Source organism: Ranitomeya imitator, chromosome 4, assembly GCF_032444005.1.
Source record: "Ranitomeya imitator isolate aRanImi1 chromosome 4, aRanImi1.pri, whole genome shotgun sequence".
Lineage (NCBI taxonomy): Eukaryota > Metazoa > Chordata > Amphibia > Anura > Dendrobatidae > Ranitomeya > Ranitomeya imitator.
Window position 1 is genome coordinate 719,260,568 of NC_091285.1, and position 25,555 is coordinate 719,286,122.

Sequence of the window (25,555 nt, forward strand, 5' to 3'; positions counted from 1 at the left end):
TTCTGCCCCACTGTGTCCAGCATTTCTGCCCCTGTGTGTCCACCATTCTGCCCCATTGTGTCCACCATTCTGCCCCACTGTGTCCAGCATTTCTGCCCCTGTGTGTCCACCATTCTGCCCCTGTGTGTCCAGCATTTCTGCCCCTGTGTGTCCATCATCCTGCCCCCAGGGCCCCTCTGGATCGCAGCAGCTCTCAAAGAAAAAAAAAAAACACAACTTCTTACCTGGCCAAGCTCCAGCGCCGGGTGAAGCTCCCTCTCCAGGCTCCACACAGACGCGCTCGCCGCCGGGCCCGGCGGCTGACAATGACGTCAGACGCCGGCGGCGGTGAGTGCGCACTGCGGCCCTATTCAGCCGCCAGCCTCAGACTGGCTGGCGGCTGTTAACTATTGACGTGCGGGCGCGGGCCCGCACGTCAATAGTGTGCCGCTGCCGCAGCGCCTGCAGGGGGGGCCCGGTGACCAGATGAGACGGGGCCCGATGCGGGCCCCCTCTGCTCACCGGGCCCCATACGCCAGTCACGGCTGTCATGCCCTGATGGCGGCCCTGATTCTACGTGGCTGGGCAATATACTACGTGTCTGTGCTGTATACTACGTGGCTGGGCAATATACTATGTGGTCGGGCAATATACTATGTGGCTGGGAAATATACTACGTGGCTGGGCAATATACTACGTGACTGGGCAATATACTACGTGGCTGGGCAATATACTATGTGGTCGGGCAATATACTATGTGGCTGGGCAATATACTACGTGGCTGGGCAATATACTATGTGGTCGGGCAATATACTACGTGGCTGGGCAATATACTACGTGACTGGGCAATATACTACGTGGCTGGGCAATATACTATGTGGCTGGGCAATATACTATGTGGCTGATGTCACGATTCACACCGTGACCGTCACCCCCACGTCACAGATCGGGGTGACTTTAGGCCAACAGACGGCTATCACATGTGCAGGGGGCTTATCTTAGTTATCCCTCCACTCCACAATGTGATAAAAAAACACACACAAGGCTATTGACCTCTTAGTTTACAGCAGGGGCTTATTTTAGGTATCCCACTGCTCTTCAATATACCAGGAACTGCAGGGATTTATGTATATCCCACTTACAGTTCCACTTGAAACTTGCAACACTCTGGCACCCCCCTTACTCTCAGGTCAGATTAGGTACTTCACCCCGGGTAATTAGTCGCCAGACAGGTGCCTGCTATGTACTGGCTATTGGGCACGCTGCAGCGACGCGATAAACTACTCCCACTCAGGCAGGAACAATAATTATCAACGCCACAGTCGCTACAATGACACCCAAAGGCCTGCACATGGTATCACTACCACCAGCTTCGATTAAACGGGTCCAAAGCTAACCCAAAACAGTATCGTAATTCCCTTCAGAAGACTTAGGGTACATTTTAGAGCAGGAGAACGACTCTAGTATTAAATATTATACTCCGTCAAAAGTTTCAGGCAGTGTTTATAAAAAGTCATATACAGGTGTTACAATATGAGACAAATGAAAATATGTACAAGGTAATTTAAAAAAAACAGGAATTACATGAGAAATAACACTTACATGTGTTCAGAGCAATGCAGGCAACCAGACTAGTGGAGTTTCCATCTGTCCCAGTGCATTAGGACTGGCAGTCAGGGCTTCCCAGGTAAAACTCAGACTCACTCACATGGGCTCCAGCAGACAGACTTCCTGCTGGGGTCTGGCCAAAAAACTTATAGTTGCAGCCTGTGACATCACAGAAAGGGCTGGCTATCCCAGACCGTCCTACCTTTTCAGTCTTACTAGATTTAACACAAGTTTGTCTAATGCCTGTATCTCCGCTACAAAACACGTCATAGTCATAACAAATCCAGCATTCATCTCGTATTAACATTGGCATTCTAATGAGATCAAATATGTCCTATTTGTGATGCATAATTACAGAGAAATCCCTACTTTTTTTCCTGATAGAGTTAGAAGCTCATGTTTACCGTGATGGATAGATGCTCCGATGGACTTTAGCAATATCTATTTAATATTCTCTTAGCCCCAGTCGTTGGCCCAATATCTTACAATAATGGAACAAAGGACTTCCATGGATTTTGGAGCCATTTTTACCAGTTCCAGCTAGTGCAGTTGGAAGGGGGCGAGTGACTTTTGTCGAGCCTGGAATTTATGGCCCGGGCAATAAAACCCCCTTCTACCATACATTCCGAAGCGCATAGAGAAACAAAGAGAGCTAGAGAGAGAACGGGGGTTTTAGCCCCCAGCAAGAGCTGAAGGACAAAGCTACAACATCATATTATATTTCATACAATATCGTGACAGCTGGGCAATATACTACGTGGCTGGGCAGTATACTACGTGGCTGGGCAATATACTACGTGGCTGGGCAATATGCTACGTGGCTGGACAATATGCTACGTGGCTGGGCAATATACTATGTGGCTGGACAATATGCTATGTGGCTGGGCAATATGCTACGTGGCTGGGCAATATACTACATGGCTGGGCAATATACTACGTGGTTAGGCAATATACTACGTGGACATGCATATTCTAGAATACCCGATGCATTAGAATCAGACCACCATCTAGTATTTATATATGTATGTATATAGCAGCCACATAGTATATAGCTTAGGCCATGTAGTATATAGGAGCCATGTAGTATATAGCAGACACGCAGTATATAACACAGCCCACGCAGTATATAACACAGGCCACGTAGTATATAGCACAGGCCAAGTAGTATATAACACAGCCCACGCAGTATATAACACAGCCCACGTAGTATAAAACCGAGCCCACGTAATATATAGCACAGCCCACGCAGTATATAACACAGCCCACGCAGTATATAACACTGCCCACGCAGTATATAACACAGCACACATAGTATATAGCAGCCCACGCAGTATATAACACAGCCCACGCTGTATATAACACAGCCCACGTAGTGTATAGCAGTGTGGGCACCATATCCCTGTTAAAAAAAATAGTGAAAATAAAAAATAGTTATGTACTCACCTGCCGGCGTCCAGTGAAGCTGTCCCGATGCGCGCGCTGCTGCCGCCAGCTTCTGTTCCCAGCGATGCATTGCGAAACTACCCAGATGACTTAGGCTACGTTCACACTAGCGTTGTGCGCCGCTGCGTCGGCGACGCGACGCACAACGCACCGAAAAACGCGTGCAAACGCACGCAAAAACGCTGCGTTTTTCGACGCGTGCGTCGTTTTTTTGACGAAAATCGGACGCAAGAAAAATACAACTTGTTGCGTTTTCTTGGTCCGACGCTAGCGTCAAAAAAGACGCACGTGTCGGACAACGCAACAAGCAAAAACGCATGCGTCCCCCATGTTAAACATAGGGGCGCATGACGCGTGCGTTGCCGCTGCGTCGCCCGACGCTAGCGCGACGCACACTAGCCGAACGCTAGTGTGAACGTAGCCTTAGCGGTCTCGCAAGACCGCTAAGTCTTCTGGGTAATTTCGCAATGCATCTCTGGGAACGGAAGCTGGCGACAGCCGCTCACGCATCGGCGGATGACGGAAGGTGAGAATAGCAGGTTTTTTGTTTTTTTATTATTTTTACCATTAGATCTTTTTACTGTTGATGCTTCATAGGCAGCATCAATAGTAAAAAGTTGGTCACACAGGGTTAATAACACGGTCCGTTAACGCTGTCATTAACCCTGTGTGAGCGCTGACTGGAGGGGAGTAAGGAGCGGGTGCCGGGCAATGACTGGATGGGAGAAGGGAGGGACTAATTCTCGGCCGGACTGTGCCCGTCGACCGCGACCAATCAACGACGTGGGATTTCTGTTACAGACAGACAGACAGACGGAAGTAACCCTTAGACAATTATATATATAGATGTGTATATATGTGTGTTTGTGTGTATATGTATATGTATATATATATGTATATATATATACTGTATATATATGTAAACACAATCAGTACAGAGCAAAAGTTTGGACACACCTTCTCATTTAAAGATTTTTCTGTATTTTCATGACTGTGGAAATTGTACATTCACACTGAAGGCATCAAATCCACCAGACTTCTGCTCAACACAATGAGTGGTGTGACGTCCGGGACGAGTGGTGTGACACCTGCTACGAGTGGTGTGATGCCCGCGACGAGTGGTGTGACGCCTGCTACGAGTGGTGTGACGCCCGCTACGAGTGGTGGTGTGACATCCGGGACGAGTGGTGTGACGCCTGCTACGAGTGGTGTGACGTCTGGGACGAGTGGTGTGACGTCTGGGACGAGTGGTGTGACGCCTGCTACGAGTGGTGTGACGCCTGCTATGAGTGGTGTGACGCCTGCTACGAGTGGTGTGACGCCTGCTATGAGTGGTGTGACGCCCGTGATGAGTGGTGTGACGCCTGCTGAGAGTGGTGTGAAGCCCGCTACGGTATACCCTTATCAGAGCAGTCCTAACTAATGTATGCAATCCCTATCTGATGTATTTAAAAACCTGATCATCTGTATATTACCTGTGTGAACAGGGTTCAGAGAGGAAAAATCCATGTGTGCATACAGAGTAGAACAGCTTTTGTGCAGATATATATATGTAACGGGGAAACGGGGTCAGTGGGTGCTCTCGTTCACTGGCCCTGCTGTCTTTAGCAAGACTGCATGGACCACGGCTCATACCACTGAACGCCCGCTCTATCTCCCAGTGGGCAATACACTACACAGACAACACAGGGTTAAGGTAAAACAGTGTGGCAATACTTTATTGAACCACAGCACACAATAGCAAACAGAACAATCCCAACATGGCTGCAATTGCTTGATTACATGGGCGCATATAAAATATCACTGCGTCTCCACGTATTTCCAGTATGACATGATGTCAGAGCTCCCAGGGTCGCTACTCCATCTGTGGATGCACGCACAGAGAAGGGGTAACGACAAACATAGGGAGATGACCAAGATCTGTCCATAGAGTCCATACAAGGTCCAAAGCCAGTTGACAGTTACATGGGTGCATATAAAAGATCACTGCGTCTCCACGTATTTCCAGTATGACCTGATGTCAGAGCTCCCAGGGTCGCTACTCCATCTGTGGATGCACGCACAGAGAAGGGGTAACGACAAACATAGGGAGATGACCAAGATCTGTCCATAGAGTCCATACAAGGTCCAAAGCCAGTTGACAGTTACATGGGTGCATATAAAAGATCACTGCGTCTCCACGTATTTCCAGTATGACCTGATGTCAGAGCTCCCAGGGTCGCTATTCCACCTGTGATACACACACAGAGAAGAGGTAACGACAAGCATAGGGAGATGACCAAGAACTGTCTATAGAGTCCATACAATGTCCAAAGCCAGTTGACAGTTACATGGGTGCATATAAAAGATCACTGCGTCTCCACATATTTCCAGTATGACATGATGTCAGAGGTCCCAGGGTCGCTACTTCATCCGTGGATGCACGCACCGAGAAGAGGTAACGACAAGCATAGGGAGATGACCAAGAACTGTCCATAGAGTCCATAGAAGGTCCAAAGCCAGTTGACACGAGAGTCACCACCTGGCTTATCTGACCATCTCCATGGAACCAGGCGACCAACGGGTCCCAAACCTGGCTTTCTCCAAACATATCCATGGTTCAGAGATGGTCACTGGATCAGATCTGTGTCCTTCCAACCGGAGCCGAAAACCCCTAGCTTGTTTCCTATAGAATCATTGATCAGTGTCCCTCGTGATGGTGCCATGATGAATTGGCTGCAGTCCTTTCTCTTGTCTGTTGGGTGGTTTGCAGAATGTCCGGCTGGTAGCTCTGTGTTACTTCCATCTCCCCCAGGATGTGATCTCTGATTCTTTTTATACCCAAGGCATGTAAGCTATTTTTAGAATTACCCAGTGTCCTTTAGTTCAACATTTATATATGGCAAACAATGGTGATGTGATGAGATTACATAGTACTACTTGACCATTCAATCTATTTGCACAGTCTTTCCTTCTCTGCTTTAGAAGTCACCAAGCTAGTTCTGGAATTCAATGCACAATTAGCATATCAGCACACATCAATAAACAAAGATAAACACACACTATGTACAAGTCACTATTACAGACTTACACTGTATGTTAAATGGTATCAGTTTGCAAGTCTGTCTTCTTGAACCACCAGACATAAACACTTACATGCACAAGCCAATATACAAATGAAAAGTCAGTTCTTATTGGTTTGCAAAAAGGTAGCTGTCTGGGTAATTAAGATACAATCTGGTTTCTTCACATATATATATGTATATATATGTACACACAATCAGTACAGAGCAAAAGTTTGAACACCTTCTGATTTAAAGATTTTTCTGTATTTTCATGACTATGGAAATTGTACATTCACACTGAAGGCATCAAATCCACCAGACTTCTGCTCAACGCAACGAGTGGTGTGACGCCTGCTACGAGTGGTGTGATGCTCGCTACGAGTGGTGTGATGCCCGCGACGAGTGGTGTGACGCCTGCCACGAGTGGTGGTGTGACGTCCGGGACGAGTGGTGTGACGCCTGCTACGAGTGGTGTGATGTCCGGGACGAGTGGTGTGACGTCTGGGATGAGTGGTATGATGCCTGCTACGAGTGGTGTGACGCCTGCTACGAGTGGTGTGACGCCCGCTACGAGTGGTGCGACGCCCGTGACGAGTGGTGTGACGTCCGGGATGAGTGGTGTGACGCCTGCTACGAGTGGTGTGACGCCCGCTACGAGTGGTGGTGTGACGTCTGGGACGAGTGGTGTGACGCCCGCTATGAGTGGTGTGACGCCCGCTACGAGTGGCGTGACGCCCGCTACAGGTCATCAGTAGGCGGTCTCTTTTCCTTGCATCCTGGGATAATCCCTCTCGATGTTGAGGACTTCTCTTCTTTCTGCAGAATCGTTCCTCTGGTGAAGGACAGCAGCGCCTTTGCGTTTACTGCATTTGCTGGGGTTCCCGCGCTGGAGTTTTCATTTCTTGAGGTGACGCCTCCATTCTCTCTCTTCCCATCCCTGCAGTTGTCCTTGCACGGCTCCACACCACTTCACCACCTAATGGTTATGCTCACATATCTTCTAGAACTTGCAGCCATATAAATACCTGGACACGAAACAAGATACATATGAGAGCCTGGACCAGGTAACGAATGGCCGCCTTCCAACGGTCGCGCTCAGTGTGGCAGAAGTCGCTGGACTTTCTCTGATCAAGCTTTCCCATGATCACATCCTTCCTCTGGATTACACGGCGTACAATGATGTTCTGCTGAAGCATCTGGTCAAGCTGCAAGGTTATCAGAAGAAGCTGAAGGTGAGGGTTCAAGCTGATGGTCCCCTCTGTAGTGTGTAGAACGGTGGGCCCCCAAACACTGCCTTGCCCCACGACAAGTGGTTCAGAGGGCATAAACCCCATAGGTCTCTTTTAGGGGTGTCCTACAGATAGTCACGTGGGCTTACGGGATAATTCAGAAATCTTCCTACTATTAGTAGTCCATTACTGGACATAGTCCACGAAGCAGTAAGACCCCATACACTTCGGAAACAATGGAGATTGAGAGGATGAACTCTGTCTATGACCTCAGCCGTACATGACTAAGTACTAATGCTCAGATTCACTTCAAAATCGGGAGGGAGGCAGTCAGAAGGGCATAAAAATAACTTGTGTCCGGATTTCATACAGTCGCGGGGTCTCACTCTTGACTGGCTGTACTCTGCCCGAGGCGATTACACACGAGCTACACAAAGACTGAAGAAGGCCATCAGCCAGTCCGATATCCACAATGAAAGGGTCATCCAGTTCTTCAATGTGCGCATTATGAGGGTGAGTGTCCTCTGTGGGTGTATTCTGAGGGTGGGTGTATTTTGAGGGTGCATTGAGAGAGCAGGTGCCTTCTATGGGTGCACTGTGAGGATGGGTGCATTGTGGCAGCAGTTGTCCTCTGTGGGTGCACTGTGAGGGTGGGTGCATTTTGAGCATAGGTGTCCTTTTTTGGGTGGATGCTTTCTGTCGGTGCACTGTGAGGGTGGTTGTCCTCTGTGGGTGCACTGCGAGGGTAGGTGCCATCTGTGGGTGCATTGTGATGAAAGGTGACCTCTGAGGATGCATCGCGAGGATGGGTGACCTCTATTGGTGCACTGTCAGGGTGGGTGTCAATTGTGGGTACCTTCTGTGGGTGCACTGTGAGGGTGGGTGTCTGTTGTGGGTGCACTGTGAGGGTGGGTGCATTCTCAGGGCAGGTGCCTTTTGTGCGAGCGCTATGACGGTGATTATCGTTTGTGGGAGCATCATGAGGGCAGGTGCCTTCTGTGGGAGCACTGTGAGTGTGGCTGTCTGTTGTGGGTGCACTGTGAGGGTGGGTTGAATCTCAGGGTGGGTGCATTGTGAGGGTGATTATCGTTTGTGGGAGCACCATGAGGGTGGGTGCCGTCTGTGGAGCGCCGTGATTGTAGGTGAGCTCAGTTGCATGATATGTCCCACTTCTTGGATGAGATTTCTTGCTGACATTTTTTTCTGATCTAGGTCTGAATGCTTCTTCTTTCTCATCTTCTACAGGTGGAGTTTTACTTCCTCTCCCAGTATGTGTCGGCCATTAGTTCTCCGTACCGCCACATCCTCCTCGGTCGGGGTGAGCACACCCTGGAGGCTTTGATGGAACATCTTGGGCAGGACAAGGATACTATTAATGACAATGAACTTCGCAAGCAGATCGCACTCTTCACGTGGACACTGGAGGGGGCTGCCAATGCTTTGAGCGGAGAAGTGTGGGAGGTCCAAAGAAGTTTCTAGACCCCAGAAACGTTTGACCTTACAATGACCACTCTATAGCCTTGTGTTTCATGTTGACCGCGTGAACGTGCCCGCTCCGGCAGGTGCCAGTAATGATGAAGTAATGTCTATCAGCGACAGGGCTCGCTATAAACTACTGTTACAACTTCATTATCTGGTGCCATTTAGAGGGGAAATCTATGTTCATTTATCTTCTCCATGAAGTCCGGTAGAATTTTGGAGAGGACCCATGTCCCTACTCGGAAATCTCTGACCTTGATTTTTCATGAGTCTGGGTTCTCCTTGTCGCTCCAGCGACCTTCACTATGGAAGATGGTGGATGGCCGAGCTCATGGCCTCCTACCAGTGTTTTCTGACATGTCTATATGGTGTGAAGAGGAGGGATTCCCAACTAAAATCAACTTGTGGCTTCTACTAATGCAGATTTGGTTTGCGCTTTGGTCTTGCTGCTTGTGCTCCATGTGAAGCTGATCTTATGGTTCCTGATGTGCAGAAATCAGCCGTTATTACGGTTTATCACTGACAGTGCTCAGTAGAACTGTACCTTGTCGTGTGGCTGATGTCTCCAGTGTTCCTGTGTGAGTCTCTGAAGGGTTTGGTTTTCTATTAAAGGTCGAACGTGTCTTGAGATTGTTATTTCTACGTAGGATTTGATCCATGATAAAGTCCCTGTATGTGACTCAGTGGCCATCTAGCATGAGGCTGGACCAACAATTGCCCCTCAGCTAGCTTGCATTGTTCTTGACCTTGAATCTCCAGGTTGTAGACCCAAAAACGGACTAGATGAAACCTCAGATGAAATGAGGTCCTGTGTATTGATTTGTCATCGCTACTCTTCAGATATTTCCCATCATTTCTCCTTCCTGACAGGTTATATATATATATATATATATATATATATATATAGCTCTATCACCATCCTAAATCCTAAGGGCCACCAAAGGAAGGAAACAAAATGTTCAAACAGTGGAGAAGCTATTCAATGATCGAATCGGTGAATACTGAAGAGCGTCAAAATGGAGGCGATTTACATTTAAAAACTAATCCACCTCCTTCCTCTCGTTGAATCCCAAAAGTGGTAAAAACTGAATAGTACATTAAATACAGAAATGTGACAGCAGGTAAATAACGCAAGTACATCCACACGACTATCGGCAAGAAGCTGTCTGTCACCGCAGCCTCCTCCTCCTCCTGCAATCTCCCTTTATCTTCTCCTGAGTAGACCATCATAGGAGCAGGCTCAGGTGAAGAAGTGTGTGGGCTGTGTTACAACACAGCATCTACTGTTAACCCCTTAAGCCATGCGATCCTGCCCGTCTCTTCCAGGCGACCTCGTGACGTGATCGCAGAGTGCCGATGATTGTCACCAACAAGCCGCTCTCCATAGGAGCGCAATTTGTCCTTTACACTGCACCACCATTTAAATAAATAATTAAAAAAAACAGCGTGGGGTCCCCCCCCATTTTTGACAACCAGCCTTGCTGAAGCTGACAGCTGATGGTTGCAGCCCTCAGCTGTAAGTTTTGCCTGGCTGGTTATAGAAAATACAGGAGAACCCTGGATTTTTTATTTATTTATAGCGCAGGCGGTGGGTGATGAATACTCCCATCAGCCACTCCTGCTCTCACTTGTTAGCGGCGGCAGGTGTAGGCTGATGAGACTATCACTTGAGTATAACTCTCATCATTCTCCCTTGCTTGTGCTGATCACTGGCAAAGCAGGGGAGAATGATGAGAGCCGTCTTCAGCACCCGGCGCTGGGGAACAGTGCTTACTGTACCGCTGCTTCTCAGGCACCGGGACGTGTCACACGGATGACATCTCAGTGTGTCATCCATGTACGGGACATTTTCCGGCTCGTGGTGCAGGTAAAAAACAGACATGTCTACGTGTGGGTCACACGGAATATCAATGTGTCTACTTGTGTAAGTGTCTCCGGTACATGTGAAAACGGTCACCACACCTACCGGAGACACTGACGTGTGAAAGAACTTTCAAAGAGAAATGTAAAAAATAAGAGCACATAATGTATCACTGAGTCCATAAAATACCGCTGCATAAAAATATTTCATCCACACTTTAAATGTCGTAAAGAAAAATACAAGTTTGGTGATGACGCCATTGCTCTGACCGGGAGAATCACGCGACCGAGTCATTTTTACCCCACAAAGAACAATGGTTGAATCGCAGCTTTTTCACCATTTCATTTCAGTTGGAGTTCTGATTGACGTAATTGAAAACTCGTTCCTCAAATAACAAGCCGACATATAGATATGTAAATATAAAAGTTAAGGGTCCTAGAAAAAGGGGGAAAAACACGAAAATTGTCTGTGTTTTTAGCAACTCACCCCAATAGGGCGTACATTTATGTCATACTGCGGCTCCATGACTTAGATGCGGGCTCATAAGCCGAGCCCGCATCTTTCCCAGCAGGTGATTGCTGTGCCCGCATCTTTCCCAGCAGGTGATTGCTGTGACATTCCGCCATCATCTGCTTCTAGCAGACAGGCATGGAGTGGCAATCCACCCGCAGCTGTCATGACAGCAGCATTTACAGCGAGTCAGCAGGGGAGCATGGGGTTCTAACAGCCCATTGGGGCCCCTGTGATGCGATCGCACAGCGCTGATGTGTTTCCATTATGGCTAAAGGTCTTATGAAGATCATATCTACCAAAAAACGGTATCCATAAAAAAAAGTCAGCCCAGGGCACAAAAATGAGGAATCACGCAGCCCATATCCTGACAACTGCAAACGTGTAACAAATGGAGGCGGGGGCACAGGTGATGAAGTTCACATTTGTTTTTTATTTTTTTTTTAGTGGGACCTCGGTCCGGGGGGCTCTGAAGGGGGCGTAACTAGTGAGCCCCAGGTATCCGTAGTAAGATCCCTCAAACAGGACCAGAATGGAATACCTGGGGGATACAGGTGCTAACTCCAGTTAGACCCCGGACACGTGGCAGCTGTCCCAGCGGGACAAACGGATAAACAGATAACAAATATGATGGAGCTGACCGGCGGACACCGGGTATGAGATATGAAGCCGGCTCTGGTGAGGGAAGTCAGATTCCAGGTAGATGGGAGGAAGCCGGCTCCAGCACCTTTAGCGTTGTCCGGGGTTTGGATGATGGCGAGTGGCGGAACGGGATGGCACTGGAGTATAAAGGTACAGGTGTCGTCTTAGGCCGAACCACTGGTCACTGATATTCTGCGGAAAGAAACAGTATAAGCAGAGTGCAAAACGGAATGTTGTATCAGCGCAGACAGAACAGGAACAAAACCGGAAATAGCAAGAGTAGATACCTATTGCTCCGCCACCCTCCCTATGACGGAGGGGCCAGAAGTAGTAATCAATGCACTGCAATTGGATAATTGGAATTTTCAAAAAATGCGCGCTGTCCCTTTAAGAGACCGGAGGTAAAGGTACCTTCACACTAAACGATATCGCTAGCAATCCGTGACGTTGCAGCGTCCTCGCTAGCGATATCGTTTAGTTTGACACACAGCAGCGATCAGAATCCTGCTGTGATGTCGCTGGTCGGGGATAGAGGGCCAGACCTTTCTTTGGTCGCTGGCTCTCCCGCTGACATCGCTGAATCGGCGTGTGTGACACGTCACCGCTCTGCTTTCCGGCTGACCGACGCTCACAGCCAGTACAGGAGGAGTGCAGAGCACAGCGCTGGAGGACAGACAGCGGTAGGTAAGTATGTACTGTTTGTTTTTTTTTACTTTTAGGATGGTAACCAGGGTAAACATCGGGTTACTAAGCGCGGCCCTGCGCTTAGTTACCCGATGTTTACCCTGGTTACCTGCATCGTTGGTCGCTGGAGAGCTGTCTGTGTGACAGCTCTCCAGCGACCAAACAGCGACGCTGCAGCGATCCGGATCGTTGTCGGAATCGCTGCAGCGTCGCTTAATGTGAAGGGGCCTTTAGTGAGCTTGTCATAAGCACTCTCCCTGGAGGGCTGCTGGCAGTGTGCCAGGAAGTGGGGGAGAGAGAAGCAGCAGGACCCCCAGGAACAGACAGAGAGTGAGGATCCAGACAGGGACCTTGCAGAGGAACAGGGGCAGCCTCGGGAGCAGGAGCGGGTGAGGGACCAGAACTGTGGGCAGCACCAGAACCAGGTGCAGGGCCAGAACCGGGTGTAACTATCCCCCTCTTTTTCAAGCCTGAAATCTTTTAAGAAGGAGAGGAGCCTGGATGTTTTCTTTAGGCTCCCTAGTCCTCTCCTCCAAAGCCCTTCCAGTCCACCAGGTAATAGGTCTTACCCCTTACATTCTTAGTGGCCAAAATATGTTTTACCTCAAAAACATCATCCTCAGAGGCAGGATCTGACGTGGTATCCAGGTCCTTAAAGAAGGAACTCAAAACAACTTTGGTAACAATTCCTCTTGGTATCTGGTGAGCAGGGCCCTCATTCCTCCTGTATCTGGTGAGCGAGGCCCTCACTTCTCCTGTATCTGGTGATCAGGGCCCTCATTCCTCCTGTATCTGGTGAGCGAGGCCCTCACTCCTCCTGTATCTGGTGATCGGGGCCCTCATTCCTCCTGTATCTGGTGATCGGGGCCCTCACTCCTCCTGTATCTGGTGAGCAGGGCCCTCATTCCTCCTGTATCTGGTGATCGGGGCCCTCACTCCTCCTGTATCTGGTGAGCAGGGCCCTCATTCCTCCTGTATCTGGTGATCGGGGCCCTCATTCCTCCTGTATCTGGTGAGCGAGGCCCTCACTCCTCCTGTATCTGGTGAGCGGGGCCCTCATTCCGCCTGTATCTGGTGAGCAGGGCGCTCATTCCTCCTATATCTGGTGAGCGGGGCCCTCACTCCTCCTGTATCTGGTGATCGGGGCCCTCACTCCTCTTGTATCTGGTGATCGGGGCCCTCATTCCTCCTGTATCTGGTGAGCAGGGCCCTCATTCCTCCTGTATCTGGTGATCGGGGCCCTCATTCCTCCTGTATCTGGTGATCGGGGCCCTCATTCCTCTTGTATCTGGTGAGCGGGGCCCTCACTCCTCCTGTATCTGGTGAGCAGGGCCCTCATTCCTCCTGTATCTGGTGAGCGAGGCCCTCACTCCTCCTGTATCTGGTGATCGGGGCCCTCACTCCTCCTGTATCTGGTGAGCAGGGCCCTCATTCCTCCTGTATCTGGTGAGCGAGGCCCTCACTCCTCCTGTATCTGGTGATCGGGGCCCTCATTCCTCCTGTATCTGGTGAGCAGGGCCCTCATTCCTCCTGTATCTGGTGAGCAGGGCCCTCATTCCAACTGTATCTGGTAATCGGGGCCCTCATTCCTCTTGTATCTGGTGATCAGGGTCCTCATTCCTCCATCTGGTGAGCAGGGCCCTCATTCCTCCTGTATCTGGTAAGCAGGGCCCTCATTCCTCGTGTATCTGGTGAGCAAGGCCCTCATTCCTCCATCTGGTGAGCAGGGCCCTCATTCCTCCTGTATCTGGTGAGCGGGGCCCTCATTCCTCCTGTATCTGGTGATCGGGGCCCTCATTCCTCCTGTATCTGGTGAGCAGGGCCCTCATTCCTCTTGGTATCTGGTGAGCGGGGCCCTCACTCCTCTTGTATCTGGTGAGTGGGGCCCTCATTCCTCTTGTATCTGGTGAGCAGGGTGTCATGATTCACACCGTGACCGTCACCCCTATGTCACGGATCGGGATGACTCTAGGCCAACAGACGGCTATCACATGTGCAGGGGGGCTTATCTTAGTTATCCCTCCACTCCACAATGTGATGAAAAAACACACACAAGGCTATTGACCTCTTAGTCTACAGCAGGGGCTTATTCTAGGTATACCACTGCTCTTCAATATACCACGAACTGCAGGGATTTATGTATATCCCGCTTACAGTTCCACTTAAAACCTGCAGCTCTCTGGCGCCCACCTTACTCTCAGGTCAGATTCGGTACTGCACCTGGGGTAATTAGTCGCCAGAAAGGCTGCCTGCTATGTACTGGCTATTGGGCACGCTGCAGCGACGCGATAAACTACTCCCACTCACGCAGGAACAATAATTATCAACGCCGCAGTCGCTACAACAACACCCATCTACCCAGTACAAAGGTATGCTGCCACCAGCTTCGATTAAACGGGTCCGAAGCTAACCCAAAACAATAGCGTAATTCCCTTCAGGAGACAATCTGCAAGGACTTTGAAGAGTTGGGGAAGAAAGTAAAGGAACTGGATGCACAGGTAGTTTTTTCTTCTATCCTTCCAGTAGACGGGCATGGCACCAGGAGATGGAACAGGATCCTTGATGCAAACAACTGGCTAAGACGATGGTGCAGACAACAAGGATTTGGATTCCTGGACCACGGTGTGAATTACTGGTATGATGGACTCCTCGCCAGAGACGGACTACACCTCAACAAACCTGGGAAACACACATTCGCCAGAAGACTCGCTACACTCATCAGGAGGGCGTTAAACTAGAAGAAGAGGGGACGGGAAGAAAAACATTAGACTCGAACAAAGACGACCCAGGAAAACATACTCAGAAGGGAGGTAAGAACATTTCTAAAACAATCCACAGTGAGGAGATTGGAACAAAACAAAATCCTCTAAACTGCATGCTCGCAAACGCCAGAAGCCTGACAAACAAGATGGAAGAACTAGAAGCAGAAATATCTACAGGTAACTTTGACATAGTGGGAATAACCGAGACATGGTTAGATGAAAGCTATGACTGGGCAGTTAACTTACAGGGTTACAGTCTGTTTAGAAAGGATCGTAAAAATCGGAGAGGAGGAGGGGTTTGTCTCTATGTAAAGTCTTGTCTAAAGTCCACTTTAAGGGAGGATATTAGCGAAGGGAATGAGGATGTCGAGTCCATATGGGTTGAAATTCATGGAGGGAAAAATGGTAACAAAATTCTCATTGGGGTCTGTTACAAACCCCCAAATATAACAGAAAGCATGGAAAGTCTACTTCTAAAGCAGATAGATGAAGCTGCAACCCATAATGAGGTCCTGGTTATGGGGGACTTTAACTACCCGGATATTAACTGGGAAACAGAAACCTGTGAAACCCATAAAGGCAACAGGTTTCTGCTAATAACCAAGAAAAATTATCTTTCACAATTGGTGCAGAATCCAACCAGAGGAGCAGCACTTTTAGACCTAATACTATCTAATAGACCTGACAGAATAACAAATCTGCAGGTGGTTGGGCATTTAGGAAATAGCGACCACAATATTGTGCAGTTTCACCTGTCTTTCACTAGGGGGACTTGTCAGGGAGTCACAAAAACATTGAACTTTAGGAAGGCAAAGTTTGAACAGCTTAGAGATGCCCTTAATCTGGTAGACTGGGACAATATCCTCAGAAATAAGAATACAGATAATAAATGGGAAATGTTTAAGAACATCCTAAATAGGCAGTGTAAGCGGTTTATACCTTGTGGGAATAAAAGGACTAGAAATAGGAAAAACCCAATGTGGCTAAACAAAGAAGTAAGACAGGCAATTAACAGTAAAAAGAAAGCATTTGCACTACTAAAGCAGGATGGCACCATTGAAGCTCTAAAAAACTATAGGGAGAAAAATACTTTATCTAAAAAACTAATTAAAGCTGCCAAAAAGGAAACAGAGAAGCACATTGCTAAGGAGAGTAAAACTAATCCCAAACTGTTCTTCAACTATATCAATAGTAAAAGAATAAAAACTGAAAATGTAGGCCCCTTAAAAAATAGTGAGGAAAGAATGGTTGTAGATGACGAGGAAAAAGCTAACATATTAAACACCTTCTTCTCCACGGTATTCACGGTGGAAAATGAAATGCTAGGTGAAATCCCAAGAAACAATGAAAACCCTATATTAAGGGTCACCAATCTAACCCAAGAAGAGGTGCGAAACCGGCTAAATAAGATTAAAATAGATAAATCTCCGGGTCCGGATGGCATACACCCACGAGTACTAAGAGAACTAAGTAATGTAATAGATAAACCATTATTTCTTATTTTTAGTGACTCTATAGCGACAGGGTCTGTTCCGCAGGACTGGCGCATAGCAAATGTGGTGCCAATATTCAAAAAGGGCTCTAAAAGTGAACCTGGAAATTATAGGCCAGTAAGTCTAACCTCTATTGTTGGTAAAATATTTGAAGGGTTTCTGAGGGATGTTATTCTGGATTATCTCAATGAGAATAACTGTTTAACTCCATATCAGCATGGGTTTATGAGAAATCGCTCCTGTCAAACCAATCTAATCAGTTTTTATGAAGAGGTAAGCTATAGACTGGACCACGGTGAGTCATTGGACGTGGTATATCTCGATTTTTCCAAAGCGTTTGATACCGTGCCGCACAAGAGGTTGGTACACAAAATGAGAATGCTTGGTCTGGGGGAAAATGTGTGTAAATGGGTTAGTAACTGGCTTAGTGATAGAAAGCAGAGGGTGGTTATAAATGGTATAGTCTCTAACTGGGTCGCTGTGACCAGTGGGGTACCGCAGGGGTCAGTATTGGGACCTGTTCTCTTCAACATATTCATTAATGATCTGGTAGAAGGTTTACACAGTAAAATATCGATATTTGCAGATGATACAAAACTATGTAAAGCAGTTAATACAAGAGAAGATAGTATTCTGCTACAGATGGATCAGGATAAGTTGGAAACTTGGGCTGAAAGGTGGCAGATGAGGTTTAACAATGATAAATGTAAGGATATACACATGGGAAGAGGGAATCAATATCACCATTACACACTGAACGGGAAACCACTGGGTAAATCTGACAGGGAGAAGGACTTGGGGATCCTAGTTAATGATAAACTTACCTGGAGCAGCCAGTGCCAGGCAGCAGCTGCCAAGGCAAACAGGATCATGGGGTGCATTAAAAGAGGTCTGGATACACATGATGAGAGCATTATACTGCCTCTGTACAAATCCCTAGTTAGACCGCACATGGAGTACTGTGTCCAGTTTTGGGCACCGGTGCTCAGGAAGGATATAATGGAACTAGAGAGAGTACAAAGGAGGGCAACAAAATTAATAAAGGGGATGGGAGAACTACAATACCCAGATAGATTAGCGAAATTAGGATTATTTAGTCTAGAAAAAAGAGGGGCGATCTAATAACCATGTATAAGTATATAAGGGGACAATACAAATATCTCGCTGAGGATCTGTTTATACCAAGGAAGGTGACGGGCACAAGGGGGCATTCTTTGCGTCTGGAGGAGAGAAGGTTTTTCCACCAACATAGAAGAGGATTCTTTACTGTTAGGGCAGTGAGAATCTGGAATTGCTTGCCTGAGGAGGTGGTGATGGCGAACTCAGTCGAGGGGTTCAAGAGAGGCCTGGATGTCTTCCTGGAGCAGAACAATATTGTATCATACAATTATTAGGTTCTGTAGAAGGACGTAGATCTGGGTATTTATTATGATGGAATATAGGCTGAACTGGATGGACAAATGTCTTTTTTCGGCCTTACTAACTATGTTACTATGTTACTATGTTACAGGGTACGTTTTAGAGCAGAAGAACGACTCTAGTATTAAATATTATACTCCGTCAAAAGTTTCAGGCAGTGTTTATAAACGGTCATATAAAGATGTTACAATAAGAGACAATTGAAAATATGTACAAGGTAATTATAAAATAAAGGGATTAAATAAGAAAAGGTACAACTCACATGTTCTCAGTTCATATCAGGCAAAATAACATGCTGCATGCACAGCCCAGATGTCCCAATGCATGGGGACTGGCAGTCAAGGCTTCCCAGGTAAAACTCAGACTCACATAGGCTCCAGCAGATAGACTGACTGCTGGAGTCTGGCAAAAAGAGCTGGCTTAAGATCGCCCTCCTCTTTCTTCAGTCCTAGTAATTCAACCTTAAATTTGTCTAATTTCTATAACTCCGCTCCAGAACATGTCATAGTCATAACAAACCCAGCATTCATCTCGTATTAACGTTGGCATTCTAATGAGATCAAATATGTCCTATGTGTGATGCGTCATTACAGAGAAATCCCTACTTTTTTACCTGATGGAATTAGAAGCTCAGGTGGATTTTAGCAATATCTAATTAATATTCTCTTACGCCCAGTAGTTGGCCCAATATCTTATCATATTGGAACAAAGGACTCTCATGGATTTCTGGAAACATCTAGACACTTCTAAACAGTTCTCTGCTAGAGGAAGATTTGAGCCTAGTCGTAAATACCTTTCGGCAATAAAACTCTCTTCCCCCATACATTCCAACACCAAGAGACAAAGAGAGCCACAGAGAGGAGGGGGGTTTAGCCCCCATCATGAGCTGAAGGACAATGCTACAACATCATATTATATTTCATGCAATATCGTGACAATATCGTGACACAAGGCCCTCATTCCTCCTGTATCTGGTGAGCAGGGCCCTCTTGGTATCTGGTGAGCAGGGCCCTCATTCCTCTTGTATCTGGCGAGCGGGGCCCTCATTCCTCCTGTATCTGGTGATCGGGGCCCTCATTCCTCCTGTATCTGGGGAGCGGGGCCCTCATTCCTCTTGGTATCTGGTGAGCAGGGCCCTCATTCCTCCTGTATCTGGTGAGCGGGGCCCTCATTCCTCTTGGTATCTGGTGAGCGGGGCCCTCATTCCTCCTGTATCTGGTGAGCAGGGCCCTCATTCCTCCTGTATCTGGTGATCGGGGCCCTCATTCCTCCTGTATCTGGTGATCGGGGCTCTCACTCCTCTTGTATCTGGTGAGCAGGGCCCTCATTCCTCTTGGTATCTGGTGAGCAGATCCCTCATTCCTCTTGGTATCTGGTGAGCAAGGCCCACATTCCTCTTGGTATCTGGTGATCGGGGCCCTCATTCCTCCTGTATCTGGCGAGCAGGGCCCTCATTCCTCCTGTATCTGGTGAGCAGGGCCCTCACTCCTCTTGGTATCTGGTGAGCAGGGCCCTCACTCCTCTTGGTATCTGGTGAGCAGGGCCCTCACTCCTCTTGGTATCTGGTGAGCGGGGCCCTCATTCCTCCTGTATCTGGTGATCGGGGCCCTCACTCCTCTTGGTATCTGGTGAGCAGGGCCCTCACTCCTCCTGTATCTGGTGAGCGGGGCCCTCATTCCTCCTGTATCTGGTGAGCAGGGCCCTCACTCCTCTTGGTATCTGGTGAGCGGGGCCCTCACTCCTCTTGGTATCTGGTGAGCAGGGCCCTCACTCCTCTTGTATCTGGTGAGCGGGGCCCTCATTCCTCCTGTATCTAGTGAGCGGGGCCCTCATTCCTCCTGTATCTGGTGAGCGGGGCCCTCACTCCTCCTGTATCTGGTGATCGGGGCCCTCATTCCTCCTGTATCTGGGGAGCGGGGCCCTCATTCCTCCTGTATCTGGTGAGCGGGGCCCTCATTCCTCCTGTATCTGGTGAGCGGGGCCCTCATTCCTCTTGTATCTGGTGATCGGGGCCCTCATTCCTCCTGTATCTGGTGAGCAGGGCCCTCATTCCTCCTGTATCTGGTGATCGGGGCCCTCATTCCTCTTGGTATCGGGTGAGCAGGGCCCTCATTCCTCTTGGTATCTGGTGAGCTGGGCCCTCATTCCTCCTGTATCTGGTGATCGGGGCCCTCATTTCTCCTGTATCTGGTGAGCGGGGCCCTCATTCCTCTTGGTATCGGGTGAGCAGGGCCCTCATTCCTCCTGTATCTGGTGAGCGGGGCCTTCACTCCTCCTGTATCTGGTGAGCAGGCCCCTCATTCCTCCTGTGTCTGGTGATCGGGGCCCTCATTCCTCCTGTATCTGGTGAGCGGGGCCCTCATTCTGTTATGCTGTGCTATCAGGCAACACAGTGTGCAGTAATCAGCGCACATACAGTGATATGGCAATAACCCAAAAACAATATAACAAGCTCTGAGACGTGGAATCTCTGCAGACTGCAATACCTGAACCTATCCTCACACAACTAAAAGCAGCAGTGGATTGCGCCTAACACTACCTATGCAACTCGGCACTGCCTGAGGAGCTGACTAGCCTGAAGATAGAAATACAAGCCTGACTTGCCTCAGAGAAATACCCCAAAGGAATAGGCAGCCCCCCACATATAATGACTGTTAGCAAGATGAAAAGACAAAACGTAGGAATGAAATAGATTCAGCAAAGTGAGGCCCGATATTCTAGACAGAGCGAGGATAGCAAAGAGAACTATGCAGTCTACAAAAAACCCTAAAGCAGAACCACGCAAAGGGGGGCAAAAAGACCCACCGTGCCGAACTAACGGCACGGCGGTGCACCCTTTGCGTCTCAGAGCTTCCAGCAAAAGAGAATAGCACAGCTGGACAGAAAAAACGGAAACAAAAACAAAGTAACACTTATCTAGCAGAGCAGCAGGCCACAGGAACGATCCAGGAGCTCAGATCCAACACTGGAACATTGACAAGGAGCAAGGAAGACAGACTCAGGTGGAGTTAAATAACAAGGCAGCCAACGAGCTCACCAAAACACCTGAAGGAGGAAGCCCAGAGGCTGCAATACCACTTGTGACCACAGGATTGAATTCAGCCACAGAATTCACAACAGTACCCCCCCTTGAGGAGGGGTCACTGAACCCTCACAAGAACCCCCAGGCCGACCAGGATGAGCCACATGAAAGGCACGAACAAGATCTGGGGCATGGACATCAGAGGCAAAAACCCAGGAATTCTCCTCCTGAGCATAACCCTTCCATTTGACCAGATACTGGAGTTTCCGTCTAGAGACACGAGAATCCAAAATTTTCTCCACAATATACTCCAATTCCCCCTCCACCAAAACAGGGGCAGGAGGCTCCACAGATGGAACCATAGGTGCCACGTATCTTCTCAACAACGACCTATGGAATACATTATGTATGGAAAAGGAGTCTGGGAGGGTCAGACGAAAAGACACCGGATTGAGAATCTCAGAAATCCTATACGGACCAATAAAACGAGGTTTAAATTTAGGAGAGGAAACCTTCATAGGAATATGACGAGAAGATAACCAAACCAGATCCCCAACACGAAGTCGGGGACCCACACGGCGTCTACGATTAGCGAAAAGCTGAGCCTTCTCCTGGGACAAGGTCAAATTGTCCACTACCTGAGTCCAGATCTGCTGCAACCTGTCCACCACAGAATCCACACCAGGACAGTCCGAAGACTCAACCTGTCCTGAAGAGAAACGAGGATGGAACCCAGAATTGCAGAAAAATGGAGAGACCAAGGTAGCCGAGCTGGCCCGATTATTAAGGGCGAACTCAGCCAACGGCAAAAATGACACCCAATCATCCTGGTCAGCAGAAACAAAACATCTCAGATATGTTTCCAAGGTCTGATTGGTTCGTTCGGTCTGGCCATTAGTCTGAGGATGGAAGGCCGAGGAAAAAGATAGGTCAATGCCCATCCTACCACAAAAGGCTCGCCAGAACCTCGAGACAAACTGGGAACCTCTGTCAGAAACAATATTCTCAGGAATGCCATGCAAACGAACCACATGCTGGAAGAACAAAGGCACAAAATCAGAGGAGGAAGGCAATTTAGCCAAGGGCACCAGATGGACCATTTTAGAAAAGCGATCACAGACCACCCAAATGACCGACATCTTTTGAGAAACGGGAAGGTCAGAAATGAAATCCATCGAAATATGTGTCCAAGGCCTCTTCGGGACCGGCAAGGGCAAAAGCAACCCACTGGCACGTGAACAGCAGGGCTTAGCCCTAGCACAAATCCCACAGGACTGCACAAAAGCACGCACATCCCGTGACAGAGATGGCCACCAGAAGGATCTAGCCACTAACTCTCTGGTACCAAAGATTCCTGGATGACCAGCCAGCACCGAACAATGAAGTTCAGAGATAACTTTACTAGTCCACCTATCAGGGACGAACAGTTTCTCGGCCGGACAACGATCAGGTTTATTAGCCTGAAATTTCTGCAACACTCTCCGCAAATCAGGAGAGATGGCAGACACAATGACTCCTTCCTTGAGGATACTCGCCGGCTCAGATAACCCCGGAGAGTCGGGCACAAAACTCCTAGACAGAGCATCCGCCTTCACATTTTTAGAGCCCGGAAGGTACGAAATCACAAAATCAAAACGAGCAAAAAATAACGACCAACGGGCCTGTCTAGGATTCAAGCGCTTGGCAGACTCGAGATAAGTAAGATTCTTATGATCAGTCAATACCACCACGCGATGCTTAGCTCCCTCAAGCCAATGATGCCACTCCTCGAATGCCCACTTCATGGCCAGCAACTCTCGGTTGCCCACATCATAATTACGCTCAGCAGCAGAAAATTTCCTGGAAAAGAAAGCACATGGTTTCAACACTGAGCAACCAGAACCTCTCTGTGACAAAACCGCCCCTGCTCCAATCTCAGAAGCATCAACCTCGACCTGGAACGGAAGAGAAACATCTGGTTGACACAACACAGGGGCACAGCAAAAACGACGCTTCAACTCCAGAAAAGCTTCCACGGCAGCAGAAGACCAATTAACCAAATCAGCACCCTTCTTGGTCAAATCGGTCAATGGTCTGGCAATGCTAGAAAAATTACAGATGAAGCGACGATAAAAATTAGCAAAGCCCAGGAATTTCTGCAGACTTTTCAGAGATGTCGGCTGAGTCCAATCCTGGATGGCCTGGACCTTAACCGGATCCATCTCGATAGTAGAAGGGGAAAAGATGAACCCCAAAAATGAAACTTTCTGCACACCGAAGAGACACTTTGATCCCTTCACGAACAAGGAATTAGCACGCAGTACCTGGAAAACCATTCTGACTTGCTTCACATGAGACTCCCAATCATCAGGGAAGATCAAAATGTCATCCAAGTAAACAATCAGGAATTTATCCAGATACTCACGGAAAATGTCATGCATAAAAGACTGAAAAACAGATGGAGCATTGGCAAGTCCGAACGGCATCACCAGATACTCAAAATGACCCTCGGGCGTATTAAATGCCGTTTTCCATTCATCTCCCTGCCTGATTCTCACCAGATTATACGCACCACGAAGATCAATCTTAGTAAACCAACTAGCCCCCTTAATCCGAGCAAACAAGTCAGATATCAATGGCAAGGGATACTGAAACTTAACAGTGATCTTATTAAGAAGGCGGTAATCAATACACGGTCTTAGCGAACCATCCTTTTTGGCTACAAAAAAGAACCCTGCTCCCAATGGTGATGACGATGGGCGAATATGTCCCTTCTCCAAGGATTCTTTCACATAACTGCGCATAGCGGTGTGTTCAGGCACGGACAAATTAAATAAACGACCCTTAGGGAATTTACTACCAGGAATCAAATTGATAGCACAATCACAATTCCTATGCGGAGGTAGGGCATCAGACTTGGGCTCTTCAAATACATCCTGAAAGTCAGACAAGAACTCTGGGATGTCAGAAGGAATGAATGACGAAATAGACAAAAATGGAACATCACCATGTACCCCCTGACAACCCCAGCTGGTTACCGACATAGAATTCCAATCTAATACTGGATTATGGGTTTGTAGCCATGGCAACCCCAACACGACCACATCATGCAGATTATGCAGTACCAGAAAGCGAATAACTTCCTGATGTGCAGGAGCCATGCACATGGTCAGCTGGGCCCAGTACTGAGGCTTATTCTTGGCCAAAGGTGAAGCATCAATTCCTCTCAACGGAATAGGACACCGCAAAGGCTCCAAGAAAAATCCACAACGTTTAGCATAATCCAAATCCATCAGATTCAGGGCAGCGCCTGAATCCACAAACGCCATGACAGAATACGATGACAAAGAGCATATCAAGGTAATGGACAGAAGGAATTTGGACTGTACAGTACCAATGACGGCAGAGCTATCGAACCGCCTAGTGCGCTTAGGACAATTAGAAATAGCATGAGTGGAATCACCACAGTAGAAACACAGCCTGTTCAGACGTCTGTGTTCTTGCCGTTCAACTTTAGTCATAGTCCTGTCGCACTGCATAGGCTCAGGTTTACTCTCAGACAATACCGCCAGATGGTGCACAGATTTACGCTCGCGCAAGCGACGACCGATCTGAATGGCCAAGGACATAGACTCATTCAAACCAGCAGGCATAGGAAATCCCACCATGACATCCTTAAGAGCCTCAGAGAGACCCTTTCTGAACAAAGCTGCCAGCGCAGATTCATTCCACTGAGTGAGTACTGACCACTTCCTAAATTTCTGACAATATACTTCTACATCATCCTGACCCTGGCATAAAGCCAGCAAATTTTTCTCAGCCTGATCCACTGAATTAGGCTCATCGTAAAGCAATCCAAGCGCCTGGAAAAACGCATCAACATTACTCAATGCAGGGTCTCCTGGCGCAAGAGAAAATGCCCAGTCCTGTGGGTCGCCGCGCAAAAAAGAAATAATAATCAAAACCTGTTGAATAGGATTACCAGAAGAATGAGGTTTCAAGGCCAGAAATAGCTTACAATTATTTTTGAAGCTCAGGAACTTAGTTCTGTCACCAAAAAACAAATCAGGAATAGGAATTCTTGGTTCTAGCATAGATTTCTGATCAATTGTATCTTGAATCTTTTGTACATTTATAACGAGATTATCCATTGAGGAGCACAGAGCCTGAATATCCATGTCCACAGCTGTGTCCTGAAGCACTCTAATGTCTAGGGGAAAAAAAAAAAAAAAAACTGAAGACAGATTTGAGGAGAAAAAAAATGATGTCAGGACTTCTTTTTTCCCTCTATTGAGAATCATTGGTTTGGGCTCCTTGTACTGTTATGCTGTGCTATCAGGCAACACAGTGTGCAGTAATCAGCGCACATACAGTGATATGGCAATAACCCAAAAACAATAG

At 47.9% G+C, this 25,555-nt stretch overlaps 1 protein-coding gene across 4 annotated transcripts in view; it reads left to right on the top strand.

Annotated features, from left to right (window-relative positions):
• Positions 1–9,405, top strand: part of TFR2 (transferrin receptor 2) — a 221,272-nt gene extending 211,867 nt beyond the window's left edge. For all 4 annotated transcript variants that reach the window (XM_069767553.1, XM_069767552.1, XM_069767556.1 and 1 more), the window contains 4 exons: positions 6,897–6,981; positions 7,079–7,306; positions 7,676–7,816; positions 8,549–9,405. In XM_069767553.1, coding sequence (XP_069623654.1) covers positions 6,897–6,981; positions 7,079–7,306; positions 7,676–7,816; positions 8,549–8,782 — 688 coding nt within the window. In that variant the 3' untranslated portion in view covers positions 8,783–9,405. The remainder of the gene's footprint in view (positions 1–6,896; positions 6,982–7,078; positions 7,307–7,675; positions 7,817–8,548) is intronic.
• Positions 9,406–25,555: the final 16,150 nt, after the last annotated feature.